We start from the raw sequence: 19,095 nt of genomic DNA on the forward strand, positions 1-19,095 counted from the left end.
TGCAAAAATGTCGTTCTTATGTCGTTCTTATCTCTAGTTCTGGCAGATGATATCTGGGTGAGGATTGCATTGCCTTAAATTTGCCCTTATAGCCACACATTTTAATTTTACCATGTTTACGCACCCTCCTCCTCCTCCTGAAGTACTGCAATCAAACCATGACATCCTTTTTCTGAGGGGGGCTACTGCAGCAACTCAAAATGACTAAAGCGAGGCGTCAACTTTTTCAAAAAAACATCTGGTTAAAAAAGCTCTCCAAGCTGTCGAGACAAAAGCTGAATTTTTTTCAGCCGTAAACACTATGTTACGATTGTGCAGCTTTTGTTTTTGGGCTTCATCTCGCATGTGTAGCCTGTGCTCCACAGAGGTTGAACGCCAGACCATGGCAACAGATCAGTGGCTGATGCAGTGTGAGAAAGCAGGTCAAGGGGAGAGGAAGCATCTAGGGGTCGGCAGTCAGGTTCGGCCAAGGGCCAGTTCTCCCAGCTCTGCTCACTGGAGGCCCAGCACAGATTTACAAGTACTAACAATGGTACAGGCCTCCGTGTAATGCATGCTCATGTATTTGCATATTATTTCAATTTATTTGGTAATAAAATTAATTTTACAAGGAGTTTGACTATTGTTTTAATTGTTCTTGCCAAGGCTTAAGTGCAGCTGTTGGCTAGTGGAGTAGCTAGTGCACAGTCACGCGCCTTAATTTCCAGTGTGAGCAGAAACTTTATGCCATCTGGTCTTACATGCATGCACACAAGCATTATAATTATTACTGAAAGCCAGAATACAGTACAAGCATGCAATCTCAGTGCAGTTTCTCCTCACCTAAGAAGAAACGTTAACAAGTCAATTCTACCAAACAGACATAGCTGATTTTCATGCACACTAAAATGTAGACAAATTGAATTACTAAACAATTAAAAGGCAAGAGGAGAGCAGATGATCTCTTGTGGAGAGCAGAATCATGCAGTCTATCCCATGACTAATACAGAGGAACATGCCACAGGCTACGCTGCAACCAAAGCATTTGCTTACGAGCAGCGAGAGGGAAAAAAAAACTAAATGGTCACCATTGTGTCAGTGTTCTGTAACAGGCCGGCTCCACAAAGGTTGATTTGTCTGAAGTGAAACATGGCTGGATTTCGTCACCACTATCACGATCTATTAAATCATGAAATTAAGAGCATGGCACAGTGTGTAGAGAATAGTGGGCAATGAATACATCTTTGTGACTAAAGAACAAACCAAATAGGGAATCATAGCAAAATACAGAATCATCTTTGACCTCATTATGCCATCAGTGCTACCCAGGCCACAGGGAGTTAGCAACATGCACCTCACTGCATGTTAGCCGGCTGCATTGGCTCACGTCATGTCAAATACCAACTGTAAATGCTGGTTGAACACATAACAGCATTTAATTTATGCGAGCAAAGGGTCGAGAATGGACTAGAAAGGTCTGACAAGTAACTCTGCACTGGTCCGGACAGAAGGTCAAACAGTCTCCTGCTGCTTCTTCACAAGTGAAAGATAACACGTCCTGACGTTTTCTGGAGTTTGTCTTAAAACAGCTATATCGACAAACAGTGATTACAGCAATATAATGTGGTTTCCTTTTTTATGTATTAATTAATCTGCCAACAAAAATACTAAGGAGGGACAACAGATTAAGACTTCGACATAGTAATTCTCCTACAAAGGAGGAGCATTTATTATTATGTTTTAATATTCACACATTTTGTGAGGATTTAACATTGAAACTTGGCCAGCAGGCAGGCAGCATTAGCATATCATTACACCCCCCACTGTGAGGAGAAGATTGTGTGCCAGGAGGTTAATACCGCTTTCTGTTTAGCCAAAAGCTCTGCTATAGTGTTCCAGCATGTCAACAGTGTTAACATGATGTGTGTGTGTGTGTGTGTGTATATGTGTGTATGTGTGTACACTGCATTTTCAGCTGATTATCAACGGTGCAACTTACTTATCCACTGGATGCGCATGAAGGTGAAATCAGCAATGACAATGAGATTCGTAGCCAAGGGCAAAGGTAGTGCTGTGTTTGGTCGGGAGTACGACAAAGATATATCTTGGTTTGGTCATTTTGTAGAGGCAGTAACCACTGACCAACAACCAACAAAAATAACACGGATCCAGAGATTCATCTCGAAATCTTGTACCTCGTTTACACCTAAATTAGAGGGTATAAAGGGTATTTAAACGCAGGTAAACTTAATAAAAATAGGCGATTGACTCCTTTCCCATCGCCAGTAGAGGAGTTTCTGTGAGTCATGTTCGACATCAAAAAGAAGCTCTACAACTTCGCAAGTGTTTCACCAAGATGTAAACAACAATAAGTAAACAAACGTTCATGGCTATTTACTCTCCAACGTGCAGAAGTTCAATGTACGTCATAACCTTGCTCTGGAAAAAGGTGCCGCGTCAGCATCTAAACTGCCAAAATAAGGAAGAAGATATGGCATCCACCTGGGTGTCGTGTTTCTGTCACTGCCCATTAAAACCTGAGTCATTTGACCCGGGAGTGAATGCCGATTGTATCCATGGGTTTTCTGGAAAGGAGCTTTATAGAACACAGTCATCCCATCAGTACACAGCAGGTGAAAAAAAAGGGTAAATGCAAAAACCATTAACAAGCACGAAAAAAGCTCTATATCAAGACAAAAGCTCTGCTCACTAAACATTACTAAAAAAGAAAACAGCTCCAATAATATAATACTTCACCTCTCCACTAAACAGCCAAGACTATTTTGTTCAAAGCGTGTCCAGGTGTCGAGATTATCGGTCTTTGAGATGTCTGCCTACAGATGTTTTTTCATTTGGGTGAACTGATCCTAGCCACGCTCTTAATGGTTTAGTATTAGTCTACCAATGAAAAAGGCATGAAAGTGCAGTTTCTCGTCGCCCCTGTGGCCGACTCAGCGATCGAGTATAATGATCGTATCGTTGTTCTTTGAGAGTCTCCACCAACACTTCCTGTTCCCAGCTTCCTCCATCATAACCAGTGGCATTCTGTTCGGATGCATGTGTGAGCTGGCACTGTTTATAGAAGACAAACTAAGGAAGGAGAGATGGAGGCCGAGTGGTAGATTTCATTATGGCCCCTGCTTCCTAAAACAACACTGCAGTGGGGGGCAGAGAAAAAAATGTGTAACAGGTTAATCTTTCACTAAACTGTCAGCTATTTAACCAAGGTAAGAAGCAAACTGGAAGTTGAGTGGATTCTGTGGAGAGATACAAAACTACCAAGATACACAGCCACAGATATAAAAACACAAAAAAACATATAGGTTGCTGTTTTTTCTCCTCAGACGGTTTGTCCCATAGGAAAAACTGGGATTATTTAAACCGGCTTAAAAGTAAATATGACTTTGTCTACTGTGTGTTCTTTGGACTAAGACGTTGAATAGAAACACATCTGGTGGGAAATAGATTCTATTCCAGTGCAAAGCAATAAGTCGACAAATAAACGGAAAAAACTAATTGAGATAACTGTTTTTTCTGTAGTGGGTGCCACAATTTTGTGACATTGTAAAAAAGCCTCAAGCAACTGAGTGCATACGTCCATATGTCTTATTACAATTTGGAGGTGTTTAAGCACTAACTTGCCATATAGTTTTTACACTCACAAAATAAATATTCTGTGATAATGACTGTTCGTAATATTGACTTTTTTTGTTGAATTAGGTAAACTTCCTCCCCAGGGATATTTCAGTTTGCTTCAAAGCCCCAAAATACATTTAACACAAGTTCTCTCATGACAATCATCTCTACATTTGTCCTGCGCAACACATCATAGGATCTTAAATGACACATCCTTCAAACATTGATGAATCCGAAGGCCATCTGCCTGTTTTGTCAGCACACAGCAGGTGATGAGGAGGCACGATGGGTAATTTATCTGTTCTGCTTCGGGGCGAAATAGTGACACACTGGGCAAGTAAACCGAAAACTGACGTGTCAGTTAATGTAGCACCAGTTTACGGCTAAACAACAGTGTTGGATGGTCACAACTGTGTGCTCAAGATGCTCATTGTGTTGACTTCAGCACAACAACTGGAGCAAAATGGGGCAATAGCCACAAAAATACCTTCTTTTCTTTACGGGAAATGTAATAAAAAAAAAAAAAGGCTATTTAAGGACACAACAAGCAACGACGACGACAGTGAAGTGGGAAAAAAAACGAATCCCTATCTCAGGACCATAAACAGGGTTGCTTATATAGACAACACGCCTTGAGTGCTTCACGCCGCTTTCCGCCACAGTGGAGAAAAGGTAAAAGGTGTGACGTGCAGTGGGGATGATGCGACAGATAACAGAGAGAGAAGCAGATACAGGGTTTCATTCATGTGTCAGATTAGAGGGCTCTTTGTTACGGCCAGAGAGGCCGACGCCGGCCCGCAGAGCGGACGAGGATCGCCCTCGCTGCCCTGGCACTTGTGTTAAGATTGGAAGCAGCTGAAGGGAGAGTTTGTGCGTTTGCTGCATTACTGTCGACAACAAGTGCACATTAGGGATGGGCTTTACAACAAGCTGCCATCTTGATCCTATGAGTAATAGTTTCAATGCTACTGCAGTGATAACAAATTTTCAACTACTACATTGAAATCAATCAAAGCTCAAGAGTATGCTAGAAAAGCATTGACAACTTTATTATAAATACAACCAAATATATAGAACTTGTTAACATTACTAAAAATAATACTTATACTTATTATTTGTCAAAAGATGAATCTGAAAGACTCAATTGATAACTTTGGCTTTAAAAAGGTTAGTTCAATCAAAACACAAAAAGAACTGCTTTGGGGAAATATGATTTTTAAGGTCTTTGATTATAGAAAAAAAATGTCTTGAGTAGTTGTATTTCACATCATCAGTTACCTCAGGGTTTACAAGTTATCTCACAAATAACTGTGGCCAGCCTTAGCTCCTGGTTAGTCACGGAAAGATCAGCCGAAGTCTGCTAATACCAAAAGTAAAGCAGCTACTAAAAGTGCATGGTTCCTTTGTGCAGTGGTGAGTAAATAACCAGTGAAGACGCAGTTTAGAACAAATAATTTCACTTGTGACAGCCTGTCTCACCGGAGGATCCTCAGTGTCAACATCAGAACAACGGAGGATAAAGTGGGCTACAACACTAAAATCAAACAGATGCTGTGAGTGTTCCGACACGCCACGACACCTAGAAATAATACTGAACAAACAGTGCTTTTGACACAAATAGAATTACAGAGAGCACACGACAAGGTGTATTCTTTTTTTTTCTAAATCCACATAACGTGAAACATTTAAAGAGTCTATGAATGGAGCCACATAAAAGTACTTTGGTGATCCCATAACAAACCCTGAACTAGAACAATGCAAGACGCAGCACAGCATGGAGGGAAAAGACACTTGGAGATGGAAGGAGACAAGTTACAGTCGCAGAGACACGGTGCCAATTTACTGGGTCGAGAAACATTTTGTGTTACGCATAATGACATCGTTATCTTGATGTGAAATGACCTCCTGATTTTGGACGTATCCCGCAGCCCTACTTTGCAGTATACACTTAATGGTGAATTAAATGTAGGGAAAACATTGTAACCACAGACCTTTCTCTTGGTCAATGGTTTACAGAGCCGGGGGGGGGGGTTCTGTGCTCCACACTGTTAAAAAGCAGCTCTGCTCTGTGCAGCCGATGACTCCAAATTAAAGCCCATATTTAATTTGAGAGAATAAACCGGCTCAAACGATAAAATGGAAGCCAGATATTATCAGGCCCTGTCGGCTCTTTCACAGAAACACTGGTATCAGAATAGATTGAGCAAACAGGTCATGCTGCATCAGACTTTTATTGTTTTATAAGGCTATCTACTGCATTGCTAGTTGACACAGAAATAGATCTGAGCTGGCCAGATGAAGGTGGAGCGTCTGTTAACAAAACCTGTAACGTCACACAAGTGAGGAGACATTCATTCTTTCATATTTTCATTACAAATATACACGATTATCATAAAGGTCTTAACGCCTTGACCTTTGCACACTTTGATCATGTTCTAATAGTCATTGTGCCCTCTGAGGTTTCCTAAAACTGGATCTTTAAAGAGGGAAATCTTTGCTTTTTCTTTCACATCTTTTTATCCTATACAAGTTTGTGTTGTGCGTGACTCGTGTTTCAAATCTGTAAATTCTCCTTGCCCTGCATGCACTTTCAAAATTGTCTGCCAACCGCTCTCTTTCGACTGACATAGACAGATAAATCAGTGGTTGGTGTTTGTTCCAGACAACACACCTGAGAATTGTAACCTCACTTTGCAGCTCCTTGCAGCTTTCATCATTTGTTTCGGTTGGCAGACCAAGAAAATCCAACCAGCGGCTTCCTGTAACACTGTGGGCTGCCACTTACAGCACAGTGCACACACACTGTGACTACATGCCACGTGCCGTACAAGATCGAGTGAAGTAATGACTGATGAAAAAAGTCAAATATTTACAGAGCCCAAAAGACTTAAGAGCTGAAACACCACACTATGGCCCAGAGACCAATGGACAGGACATCTGACAGGTAGCCAGAAATAGGTGTCCAATTGTGGCTCTGGCTACTTTTGTTCACCCGTCTCTCTGTGAGGGGCACGACACATAGTGTATAATCAGCTGGTGTGATCTTGTGGGCTGCCTCGTGTTTTATCTCAGTGGTTTTGGGGGGTTATGTCAATCCGCAAACTAAACAATGACAGTGACAGAAACCAGCAGAGGTGTGAAGCAGGATGTTTATTAAGTAACCCCTAGTGTAAAAGATATTTTACACTGTTTTGATAGCAAACAGGTTAGAAGACAAGTTTGACGAATCTTCACAGTGCACAGATAAATTTGATTATATATAAATTAAGTTATTATATTTTATATATTTAATTATACATTTAGTTAATATCAAATTGTTAAATAGAAGAGCACTGCTTGCTTTGTGAGATCATGCATGGTTCCCGGACACTGCACAACTGAACCCATTGCATGACAGATAAAAGTCACATAGTAGTTCTTATTGTTTTTACTCTTTTCACCTTTATTTTTCTTGTACATTCATTTTTATTGACACATTATTGCTTTTATGTGTTCAAGCTTTTATTTACTTTTCTTTCTTTGCTGTCAAAACACTTAACGTAAACTCAATGTAATGTATTGCTTCCAGTCCAATGAGTGTTTTAACCAGACTGGGCTGGTCAATCCAGACAGGTAAGACCTGACAAGCCATGACAAGACAACTAATGTTCCTCAGCAGGTGAATACGAGACTGCCTCTAACTACAGTTCATGTGATCGCGTTTCTTAGATACCAGTTTAAATAAAGTTATTTTAAAGAGGACAACAAAAAGAGTTTCATCTACTTATCTGGGTCACTTAACTTAACTTTCTCTTTCATCTGACACACCAATAGTAGCTAAAGGTTGACACGGAGGAAAACCAACTGCATAGCATAAGGTACAACTCCAGTGACTACAGACATGAGATACACTCTTCCTCCCCCTTTAGTAATGTCCTGACTTCAGGCAGAAACAGAGCCACCATAATGAGTTCCTTTCTTAAAAAAAAGCAAATCCTGGTGTTTATAATCCAAGCACATGTGCTACAAATCACAACAAACACTATTTTAGGCCACACCATACATTTTTTAGGTTATTGTCTATGTTGCATTTAACCACAAGCAGTGCAGGAGTCGTGCAGTGAGCCTGGAACAAGATGTGCAGCGTGAGACGATGCGAGCACAGGGTGGTGGGTTTAATGAAATGCACAGTGCCGTCTCTAAAAGCCCTAAAACGATGCTGACCATGCAAAACATGGGGTCCCAGGGACCCACGCAGAGCTGCTCTCTGATATTTCTGTCCAAACATATGCCTGGTTGTCTCTCCAGCTCATTTGGTGAAATATTAATGACTTTTTTCCAGACCAGAGAAAACACAACAAAACAAGTACTAATTGGGAGCCTCCTCTAGTTGTATTTGGAAAGAGAAAACAATATTTCCTTGTAATATTTTCCTAGTTCCTATTTGCAGTGGCAGGTTTCTCCTTCTCTCATCAGTAATAACAGACACACAGAAGTGGTTTGCAGCCAAGGACAGAATTATTCCAACCAATATTTACCTCTAATTAAAATAAAGGATTTTTTTAGGGGCTTATACCAATATTATTTTCTTTTTCGAAACCGATATCAACCTGTATTTATTAAAATTCACAATTGGCAATGATTCCGGGCTCTATTGCAGACCTACATAATGTTGTTTGTTGTATTAAGAAACATATATTTCCTCACAGAATAAACCTGTCTGTGTCTGTTTAATGATTAACTCTCTGTGGATCTTAATATTAGTCAAGAGCAGACACTCTATGCAGGACTCACCACGGGCCAAGCGCTAAATGACCTTAAAACACTGGTTTGACTCTGATGTGAAAATATTGTATTACTTAAACGTTTGATAGTTAGACCTAATCGGGCAAGACCCCATATCGTTGTATACTGGGATGTCGTATTAGAAGAATTGTCTGAAAATCAAGGACGTCTGTATTTGAGTTAATGATTTCATGAATATATTTGATTTTGTGAGCTCACCTTCCCTGTTGTAAATAGTTTCAGCAGCGTGTGAACTTCTGTACTTTCTTATTAATCAGTAAAAGATGTGATCATAAAACCTAATATTTGACCACTTGTATAAGAAAATTAATTGAATTAATCATTTAGCTGCTACAATGAAAATAAGGTTATCACACCAGCTGGAATAATAGAATAACTTTGTGTATTGTGGTGTTAAAACTTCGTGACATGAGGGGAGGTGTCCACCACAGTTCACTCGCCTCCACTCGAGACCACTGTGGGGGCTGGTGTCATGACTGAGGACACGGAGGATGAGCCTCCCTCACTGAAAACCACTCCGCTCATTGTGTTGCTACAGTGACAAAGCAGTTCCGCAGGTTTCACCTTCACCTCTCCTCCCTCCTTCACCTCTTCTCCCTCTTTCTCCCTCTCTCTCCTACCCGGCCAAACTCGAGCCGAGCATGCTCTCTCCTTCACGCTACACTTCCTTGTTACGGGTAGATTCATTCATTCACATGCAGGTGCAGCAGAATCATGTCATTACTCCAACAGCCCAAGGTGCTATCGGGGCTGCAGACAAGACGAGAGCGCAGGGTGAGGAGTTTAAGGGTGAGCAACAGGTAGTAGACAGATAAGGCGCGCACACACACACACACACTGTGACTGACCTGGATATGTCACAAAAAGCAACCAACTGTACTACAGCTTCTCTGCCATGATGATCCTGACACTAGTCATCGTGTCTGATTCAGTTAAATACTAAGCAACAGCACGTCTTAACAACATGCTACAGTATGACAATTAGAATACGAAATGTGCCTAAGGCGAAACGGTGAGACATAATATTTAAGTGTTAATAAAGGCAAAAGAGAAGACTTCTGAGGAACCATCCATGCAACTAACCTTTTCTTTTTCTATTTTTATAAACATATAACAAATCTAACAATACATATGACACTTGGTGAAAAATTTAGAAATTTAAGTACACACTTTTCTAAATATATTCAATGTGGATTTGGTCAAAGTAATAGAAGTAACAGTGCACAAGAAATTACTTTAATGTGCACTTTACTGAATGAGGAATTGTGCATGAATGTTGATATATAATTGGGCCCCCTTTGTAAATTGTAGCCCCCGATTCAGAAAAATCCTAGATCCGCCTGTGAAATATTATAACCAAGGGTAGTAAGTGTTTATGATTCATTGCACTGTTTCCATCATATACTCACAGGTAGATGATTATTAAACATAAACTGGTGCTAAAGTAAAGTGCAACTAACAATGTCAGACCCGCATGTCACTCCACCGTGACAGTACCATCTATCTCCGGCCTACTCTGAGCTCCCATAATCAGCTTACCAGGTTGAACACGGTCTCCACGATGTCTCGGTTGTTAACTTCCCCAACTTCCACCAGGCCGGCCAGCACGGCGAATTTCATCCTGATCCCCCGGATGGGCACCGCGGGGTTGAGCTGCACGGCGCCCGGTCTCCCGTCCTTTCCATCCCCCGGCTGGGCAGCGCCCGCCGCCTCCTCGCTAGCCATGGCTACGGAAGGAAGGACGGACGGGACAGGTGGCGTTCACAGGTGAGGCACCTGTTCACCTCCCCCGGCGGTGGTGGCGGTGCAGCCGGCGTCGGGAGGAGAGGGAACGCGGGGGGTTTATGTCCCCTTCAGCTGGGTTGCTGACGGTCCGCGGGCTCGCAGGCTAAACGCTGCCCTCCCCATCCAAAACCACGGGGGGAATGGACCCGGAGAGCGGGCGAAGAAGAAGCGCTGGCTGGGTATTTGTCCGTGGGTGACAGGCTGAAAATCAACCGCTCCTCTCCGCGGCGAACTGCTCCTCTCCCCGCTGCGTAACTCGATAGCAGGCGGGTGGATTAATGCCGCTGAAAGACGGAGGGGAAGAGCGGGGCAGGTACGAGGGAGGGAGGGGAAGGCAGGTGAGCCGGAGCTCGGTCACTCGGCTGAGCGGGGGGCGCGGGGAGTTGAACGTGTCCGTGTGGAAGTTGCTTTTGTCCGCGCACAGTTGACAGGTAGCGGCGCTGCGAGAAGGAAACTCACCAACTGGAGAGGAGAGTAAAAAAAGGGGAAGGAGGCGAGTCCCAGGCAGCAAGCTCCGGGAGAAGTCGATGGAGATACGGGGTGTGTGTGCTCGGTCCCTCCCCGGCGAGCTCCGCACACTTCGGTGAAATGTCAGCGATGACCCAGCGGCGCCGCGTTCTCTTCCTGATTCACCCGCGGCAGCTTCAGCTCGCCACCGCCATGACAGTGTAGCCGTTCAGCCAGCGGAGCATGCGCAGTGCGGAGCTCGGGCTGCTTCAGCTCGGGGGCAGGTGAGACGTTCAGGTGCACGACGCGCACACACACACATGCATACACACGCACACGCATACACACGCACACACACGCACGTATAGATCTAATCAAGTAGTCACACCAGAGCCGGACTGACCCGTTTCAATGCCCCGGGGCTGAATATGAGCTCATGGGCCCCTGGTTCTTCTCGGCATTCATTTTTGGATTGGTGTGCAGTTGCTAATTGTTGCTGGTACTTGGCGCTGTTGCATCGTTCATATGGGGAGAAAAACTGTTTTAAGTGGGGTGGGTGGGGGGGGGTATAGCTCACCTGCAGCAGCCCTGGTTCGATTCCAATCTGCGGCCCTTTGCTGCGAATCGTCCCCCATTCTCTCTGGCCCCCTTTCACCACTAAACTATCTCTGTCCTGTCCAATAAAGGCCTAAAATGGCCAAAATAAATATATATATTAAAAAAGGAAAAACCAGCTTTAGGGCTGCTGCTCACTAGAGGATAATCGGGCCCCCCCTTCTTACAATCGCAAGGGCGTTCCTGACTGGAGATCACCTGACTGCTGATTATCTGCCCAACTAATCCTGAAGTGTGGGGGGTTTTCAAAGTAATCTTAATACTACCGATTGAGTCGGAATCTTCCCGATCTTGATAATCAGCAGGGAGCTGTCCGGGAAGCGTCACCAACAGGATGGTACGTACCTATACAGTTACAACTCACCTCCAGCTCCTGTTTCAAAATGTATAGTTTTTTTTCCGCTTTAAAACATAACACAAGACGTCGGTCCTCCTCCATGTTTGTCTTTCAGCTGAAGTAAGAAGACACTCCAGTTCAGAAGGTGGTGGTAATGTGCCTAAGTTGTTTGCCAACCGCCATTAACAAACTGAAGAAGAAGGAGAGGATGACGTTGTCGGACGTTCTGGCCAAATCGTCCAGTGTGTGTGTGTGTTCTGAAGATTATAAGATTAAAAATCGGTTAAATCTGTCATTGTGTCTGTGGTCTCCCACGTTGTTAAAATCAGTCAAGAGTTTGAAACCCTCTAGTGTGCAGCAGCCTTTAGAGATGAGAGAGTCGATGCTGGACTCGTGTTGACGGAGCTGTGTTCAGACCTGACAAAACCTTTATTCCTTCTCACACACTCCCATCACATAAGCCGTTTTCAGACATGACTGGAGGAACTCCAGGCAGAGAAGTCCGGAGGCTCTCACTCGAAGGATCTCCAGTGCTCAGTGCATGTCTGAAAGCAGGTTTACAGTGACACATTCAGTGAAAACAAAGATAACATATACACCAGCCATTTTCTCTGCACAGTCACATATATGCAAATGCAGGGTAAATATTGCGGTTAAAGTTGAAAGTTGAAAGTTGAAAGTTGAAAGTTGAAGCCATGCTGCGGATTTGCTTTGCCACAGGAAGACTGACAGACAGATGTTTGGTCATTTATTATTCCAGGTTGGAAAGTTGACTTGCAGTCAGGTGCACAAGATAAAAGTCAACAAAGCCGTACAAAAATAACAACAATACGTACATGAATACAAAAAGTACAGATATGTTCCTAAGATGTCTCCTATAACATTTTAAACAAAGCACAACTGCACAATATTGGTCAAAACAAATTACTATAATTCTTATGCTAACATTACATGTGCAAATTATGCAGGTTTATTGCATGTGGAAAAAATTACTCTCTACTTCTGCTGCACTTATAACAGGCTGCTCTAAATATCCGGCCTGAAGGAAGGGTTTCAAACTCACAGTGCAGGGGCTGATTTGTGCAGTCACATACAGTACAGACCTGGTTCTGAAGGACGTGTCGCTCAAAGATAACCATCAGGAAGGTCTGAATGCCCATCACCTCGTCAAGCACCTTCACAGTATGTCTCCGCTGATTTTTGTCCTTCTTGTTGCTGTAGTTAAGAAACTGAACCTGGTGGTATTTGACCTCCTATGATACATGACTACAAACTGTTTGGCAGAACAATAAACCCTTAGCCCATGTTATACCCTTACTTTTAAGATATTATATGAATTTATATAAAAGAATCAGAAAACTGTATTGCCACAGATTATAACAAATGCACAAATGCCATAAATAATAAAACATAACTATAACCCCCCACAGGGAGACTCGTATCGTGATGTTGAACAAGCACCAATCATTGCTTTGCGCTGCGACAACACACAGAGAGGGGGGGTTTGACATGTTGAACTTTGTTTTTTCTGAAGCACAACAGCACATTGACAGACATCATGCAGCCGAAGGAATGAAAACCAAACATTAAAGCAAAGTGACAGCTCTGCACTGCTTGCCTTTTCAAATCATCTCCAATAACCCGTGACGTGAGATGTAGCTGAGTGGAGGACGGGCACAGGTCGTCCCATGTCAGATATTGCATTAGGGGAAAGTCACAATCAAATACAAACGGAAAAGTGATGACGCAATGGATACAGTTTTTCTAATAATGCCTGTGTCTTATTTGTCTTGTCCTTTTTCTCTGCTCACACAGGTGAATTCATATTTGTTTCTGCAAGGACGGCCCCAGCAGCTATGAGTGTTGTTGTCCCAGAGGCAGCTGGCGTCACCGTTGCCACTGACCTCGCAGTAAACTGTAGCCGAGGCCTCGGGGAGCCCGGGAGTCATGGAAGCCAGCAGCACCACCCCAGAGACGCAGGGGCCCCGTCTCTGATGTAATGACCTGAAAATCAGAGAACTCGTTTTGCTGCAGCTCAAATGTAGACTTCTCAAAATTAGACCTCGATAAGCCTTTGCTGACCTTTGGATCGAACATAAACCTGCCTCATTATTTTTCTAACAGGGCTCTGTAGAGATAATGATCATCTTTTGCTCTCTTCCTGCCGTCCTTTGTTTTAAAGTCTTACTGTCCAAGTATAATATTATGATTTCTGCACATAACCTAGGATATAAAACAACAGTTAAATCAATGAGTGGTGCAAAAAGCTGCATTTTCAGATTGTGTCTGACTAAAGCTATCAAGATTCATTTGAAAATGCACTGAAATCTGAGAAAGGTGCATTCATGGTGACAAAAGAAAACTCCAAACAGACCAAACTTCTAATTAATTTAAGCCATTAATATACCATTGACAAACAATACAGCAGACATTTAGATTTTATATTTTGTTATTTGCTGCAGTTTCATTTCCTTTTTCAGATAGGAACATACAAGTGTGTTTACTTCACTTCACGTCATTTAACACCCTGAGGAAGAGTAATAAACATGAAATATAACATCCCAGCAGTCTGCCTGCATCATCCGTATGACTACCCCTCACATACACTGACAACTATGAACAGATTTTACATTTTACAGATTTAACACTCTGTTGCCAGTTTATTAGGTACACCCAGCTAAAGCTAATGCAGACTCATAACTGACAGGTATTTCTATTATTTTCATCAATGAGGAGACACTTAAATACCCTTGCCTCTCTATAAAATACATTATGATTCTACAGTACCATATACTGCATCATTTAAAAATGATTGTGAAGTTGAATCAACTCTTCTAAACGTCATCAAAGTGGAATTTATTGCAGGATTGTTGTTTTAAACAGAGCTAAATTTAGGAAGGGTAAACTGCCGCCAGTATTTTACCAACAGTCAACATTCTCCCCTTTGTTATCCCAACAGAGTGGGTGGATAACACACCTTCATGACGTGAACACACCTAAAGACTGGCTCGTCCTGATGGGGGGGTCAAGGATCAAGGATCATGGCACCGTTACGAGCTACTTGACTACTTTTTAAAAAAGAGCTTTATATGTCAAAATATTTAGTTTTTTCAGTTTTAAAATCATGTATATTTCAGAAACAGAGAACAAAGTCATTTTTTGCTTTATCTATAACATACCCCCCCCCCCCCCAACAGAAGTACTGAAAACACATATACACACTTTCTCAAGATACTTTATATATATATATGTGTTATATTTGTATGTATTGTGTTCACTGCCTTGCAATGTGGTCTGCTGTATCTATGTTTAATTAAGTAATCAAAATAACGATCATTGCCTTGATTGACATTGACTGCATATATCACCCATACAAATACAAGAAGGCGGCACATACTGTACACAAACATCTACTATAAGTTTATCAAGTCATTTATCATGTTAATCATTCAATATTTTATATCATGTTTGTTTGTTTGTTTTTTGTTATTTAATACAATTTCTTTTGAGCTAACCGGCTTGTGCATGATGATATATAATATCTATGATCACTTGTCCCTGGTTGAACAAATAATAATGTTTAGTTTGGATTAAAATGGATGAACTTCATCAGTCCAATCTGTACAACTTGCCAGTACTTAAATGTACTCTAAATTAAGTCATGTAAATCAAAATTATTCAGTAATAATTAAATGTCCCTGTCTGTATTATCTGTGAATAAACTTGTTTAAATACAACAAATATACATTGTAGTATTTAGTTCCATAGACCACACAGAAGAAAGATATTAGTTTGCCCCAGCAGGGGGAGCCCGAAGATCCCGCAAAGACTCGCGAGATCACACCCAAGTCTCAGGGTTTCTGTTGCTTTAACTCTCGCGGGATTTCCCACCTTCTTCCTCTTTCACTCCCTGTAGCCAACATGGCAGTCGGCAAGAATAAGAGGCTGACCAAAGGCGGCAAGAAAGGTGCCAAGAAGAAGATGTAAGTAGCCCATTTACCCTCAGCTACACCACACAGGCTTCGTGCTTTTCACCGGGGCCACTTGGGTGCGAGAAATGTGAAGGATGAAGCCGATTAGAGGTGGATGATCCGTGGGGAGGCTGGTGCTCGTCTCATCGTAGCCGGCCTCAGCGGCGCTGGAGCCCCGGTAGCATGCAGGCTAGTTTCAGTCTGAAGCGTGAAGTCACGGGTTAGGACGATTTGAAACTAACGTGTTTTATTTCAATGCGTTCGAATGAGTTGATAAATGTGAGAGTTTAGCCTCGCGTGTGCAAACAGCGACGATATTTGCTAAATGTTAGCATGGCGTTAGCTTAGCGTAATCGTTAGCATGGCAGTCAAACTAGCCAACAGTTAGCTAACAGAAATGCTATTAAGACAACCTGGTTGTTTTGATTGATCTCCAGTGAGTTGGTTTGGTAAATGACAAACCCCTCCATGCTGGTTCACGCCAACTGGACTAGTTCCCGTAAGTCGGGTCATGGTTAACCGGTTTACCCGCAGCCAGTCAGCCTCTGAAGCCTGCTCACAGGCGGTCTGATCCGTGCACTCACATGGACGCTGCTGACCTGTGGCTTGTAAATGCTCTGTCATGTAAACTTCCTCTCCTTCCTCTGCAGCGTGGACCCTTTCTCCAAGAAGGACTGGTACGATGTCAAGGCACCGGCCATGTTCAACATCCGCAATCTGGGCAAGACCTTGGTCACCAGGACTCAGGGAACCAGTAAGTCCTCATGGTTTTATTTAGTAATGTGTGTGATATTATTTAGCTGTGTTCTGTACATGGGGCTGCCATTAAGAATGTGTCTATAAAATGGGATGTAAATGAGCATTGGACATGTGAATATAAGACCATGCAGCCAATATGTTTCGTTGCCAAATGAGATCGATTGATTTTCTCTACCACATTTCCATCCATTCCACTGGTCATCATTACTCCCAGTGCGACAGGTCCACGTCGTTTCCCTTTTTAACTTGTTTCCCTTGCGATCATCCAGGAATTGCCTCCGATGGTCTGAAGGGACGTGTGTTCGAGGTGAGCCTCGCTGACCTGCAGAACGACGAGGTGGCCTGTCGCAAGTTCAAGCTCATCACCGAAGATGTTCAGGGCAAGAACTGCCTCACCAACTTCCACGGAATGGACCTGACACGTGACAAGATGTGCTCCATGGTCAAGAAGTGGCAGGTAATGGTTGTTTTAAATAGAAACTCGGGATCTCCATGTTTCATCGTAGTTAAAGTGCTGAATGACTTTGGCTACAATACTAAACCAATACTGGTTTAACATCAACTTATTAGTTCCTAAAATCTTGGTAACATGACAAGAAAAAATGTTGACAAGGTTGTTATCCTCAAAAAAGGTTAATGATTATGCAACCTTTGTTTTATAAGGAGAGAAATGGGTTTGTCTATTTTAGGAATAGTTATTTATGCACAGGTGATTTTTCACTGGAGCATCATTGGTATGAAGCTTTGGGTTCTCAGGACATTTTATGAAATGGCCATTGAAGAATCTTCTCTAGGTGCTAAATCAACTCCAGTCAAATAACTGCGGAACGTTTATGTTAAAGAGCTTCTGGGTGCAACTAATGGGCCGATTAATAATAATAAATTCAATTGAATGGCATTGGTCGTTCATTTGAATTTGTCAAGTCTCTCCTTTCACTAATGGAGACAGAATTAAACATAATACATTGTTGGTTATCTAAGTATGAATCATGGGTATTTAAGGAGATTAATCATGATTTGTAACATGAACCGTTCTGAAAAAAAAGGGCAACAATTCTTATCAAAGTCTTGGAAACATTGTTCAAGAAGTTAATATATTCACGATTCCCAGGCTTAGTGGTTTGTTTTAACCTCCAAGGCTCGTTGACAGTTTTATGGTATCTTCATATTTATAAGGAGAAAAAACTTCATCAAACATTGACATTAAAGATTATGTATCCATAAAGTAGAAGGGTGTCTTCTGCTCGGTAGTGGTTGAGGATGAAAATATAGGGGCATTGAAACTTACACACTGCAGCCATGACGAATTTGAGTTTTGGTGTCTATTTCATTGAGCTGAACGGGAAAGCAAAGTTGGCCATAAGGTGTAATTTAAAAAAAATCTATCTTGGTTAAAAGCATCATATAAACTTGTTACTGCAAGAACTGCTTAAAAAAGCTGGATCGTTATGATTCTGTGAATTTTGTTTTATAGAATATACATTACATGACAAGTTTATATACACGATTCAATTGTGATCACATATTGAGAACAAAGAGAGAAATTGGTGAAGATGCAGCTCTGAAGTTTGATTCATCTTTCTAATTGGATGTTTTTCTCTCCACTCAGACTATGATTGAGGCTCATGTCGATGTCAAGACCACCGACGGCTACCTTCTGCGTCTGTTCTGCGTGGGTTTCACAAAGAAGCGCAACAACCAGATCAGGAAGACCTCCTACGCCCAGCACCAGCAGGTCCGTCAGATCCGCAAGAAGATGATGGAAATCATGACCCGTGAGGTCCAGACCAATGACCTGAAGGAAGTCGTCAACAAAATGTAAGTCATGTACAGTTTGTTTTATTACTGCATGTTCAAGGAATGTCTGACAGTGTTGTTGTAATTGGTGCAACATGGCTGCACTCATTGGATTTTGAGCTGTGACTGGATATAGATGTCTTTTGGTTTTGCTGATTTGAATTAGTTGTTGTATTTTGGATTAATTTTGTTGTATGTTGTCGTATTCCAGGATCCCAGACAGCGTTGGCAAGGACATTGAGAAGGCCTGCCAGTCCATCTACCCTCTACATGACGTCTACGTCCGCAAGGTCAAGATGCTCAAGAAGCCCAAGTTTGAGTGTAAGTGAAACATAAATACTGGACTTCTTTTTTTTCCTCCATATTGTTTCGGTCCCACCTGATTACTGCCCATGGAGGTCAGCTGACATTCCCTCATGACAAAAAGCTGTCTTAGGCTCAATGACCTCAAAACACATCTGAGGTGAAAGGTCGCTGCTTGATCACCGCAGTATTTCACTTAAACGTGTCATTTGTTAATATCCAGTGACTGACTTATGGTCGGACGGAGCTAAAAGCCTTTTGTCTTCTGTTGCAGTGGGTAAACTGATGGAGCTCCATGGCGAGGGTGGTGCCAGCGGTGCCGCAAAGACGACCAGTGACGACACTGGAGCCAAGGTGGAGAGGGCTGATGGCTACGAACCCCCCATCCAGGAGACGGTCTAATGCAAACACCCTGACAGATTTAATAAAAAATGTAAATGACTAAACTACCGTTTGTTCTTTTGTGTTTTAATTATAGAACTAATACATTTTGTGAATGTGGACAACAATTGCACAGACAAATAAGGAAGTTCAGTAACCCTCCAGAAACTGAGGCTGTATAGTTTTCAAAGTTATATTTGCACAACATTTATATTATACGGTGTTATTGTCTACATTTAGTGCAAATCAGTGTAAATGAGCCTAAACTACATGTGTCACACAAATTCTTCAGGTTTGCAT

General features: G+C 42.2%; 2 protein-coding genes across 9 annotated transcripts in view; one reads left to right on the plus strand and one right to left on the minus strand.

Moving 5' to 3' along the window:
* lrba (LPS responsive beige-like anchor protein) overlaps window positions 1-10,841 on the minus strand; it is a 179,758-nt gene extending 168,917 nt beyond the window's left edge. For 6 of the 8 annotated variants that reach the window (XM_034585874.1, XM_034585863.1, XM_034585852.1 and 3 more), the window contains exon 1: window positions 9,940-10,125. In XM_034585874.1, the coding sequence (XP_034441765.1) occupies window positions 9,940-10,125 (186 nt within the window). Of the gene's footprint in view, window positions 1-9,939 lie in introns of all 8 variants that reach the window. The other 2 variants (XM_034585812.1, XM_034585804.1) reach the window with 1 other exon arrangement.
* A 4,574-nt stretch (window positions 10,842-15,415) lies between these two features.
* rps3a (ribosomal protein S3A) lies at window positions 15,416-18,860 on the plus strand. Its single transcript, XM_034586023.1, has 6 exons — window positions 15,416-15,567; window positions 16,206-16,309; window positions 16,584-16,771; window positions 17,924-18,132; window positions 18,323-18,432; window positions 18,689-18,860. Exons 1-6 carry the CDS (start codon window positions 15,506-15,508, stop codon window positions 18,814-18,816), a joined length of 801 nt encoding a protein of 266 aa, XP_034441914.1. The 5' UTR covers window positions 15,416-15,505; the 3' UTR covers window positions 18,817-18,860.
* The last annotated feature ends 235 nt before the right edge of the window (window positions 18,861-19,095 follow it).

Source organism: Hippoglossus hippoglossus, chromosome 1 (assembly GCF_009819705.1).
Source record: "Hippoglossus hippoglossus isolate fHipHip1 chromosome 1, fHipHip1.pri, whole genome shotgun sequence".
Classification (NCBI taxonomy): Eukaryota; Metazoa; Chordata; class Actinopteri; order Pleuronectiformes; family Pleuronectidae; genus Hippoglossus; species Hippoglossus hippoglossus.

Bases quoted from the DNA above. Each gene is read 5' to 3' on its own strand.
- rps3a (XM_034586023.1), top strand. From the start codon at position 15,506: ATGGCAGTCGGCAAGAATAAGAGGCTGACCAAAGGCGGCAAGAAAGGT. The intron at 16,310-16,583 runs GTAAGTCCTCAT...GCGATCATCCAG, and splicing joins CACCAGGACTCAGGGAACCA to GAATTGCCTCCGATGGTCTG. The intron at 18,133-18,322 runs GTAAGTCATGTA...GTCGTATTCCAG, and splicing joins AAGGAAGTCGTCAACAAAAT to GATCCCAGACAGCGTTGGCA.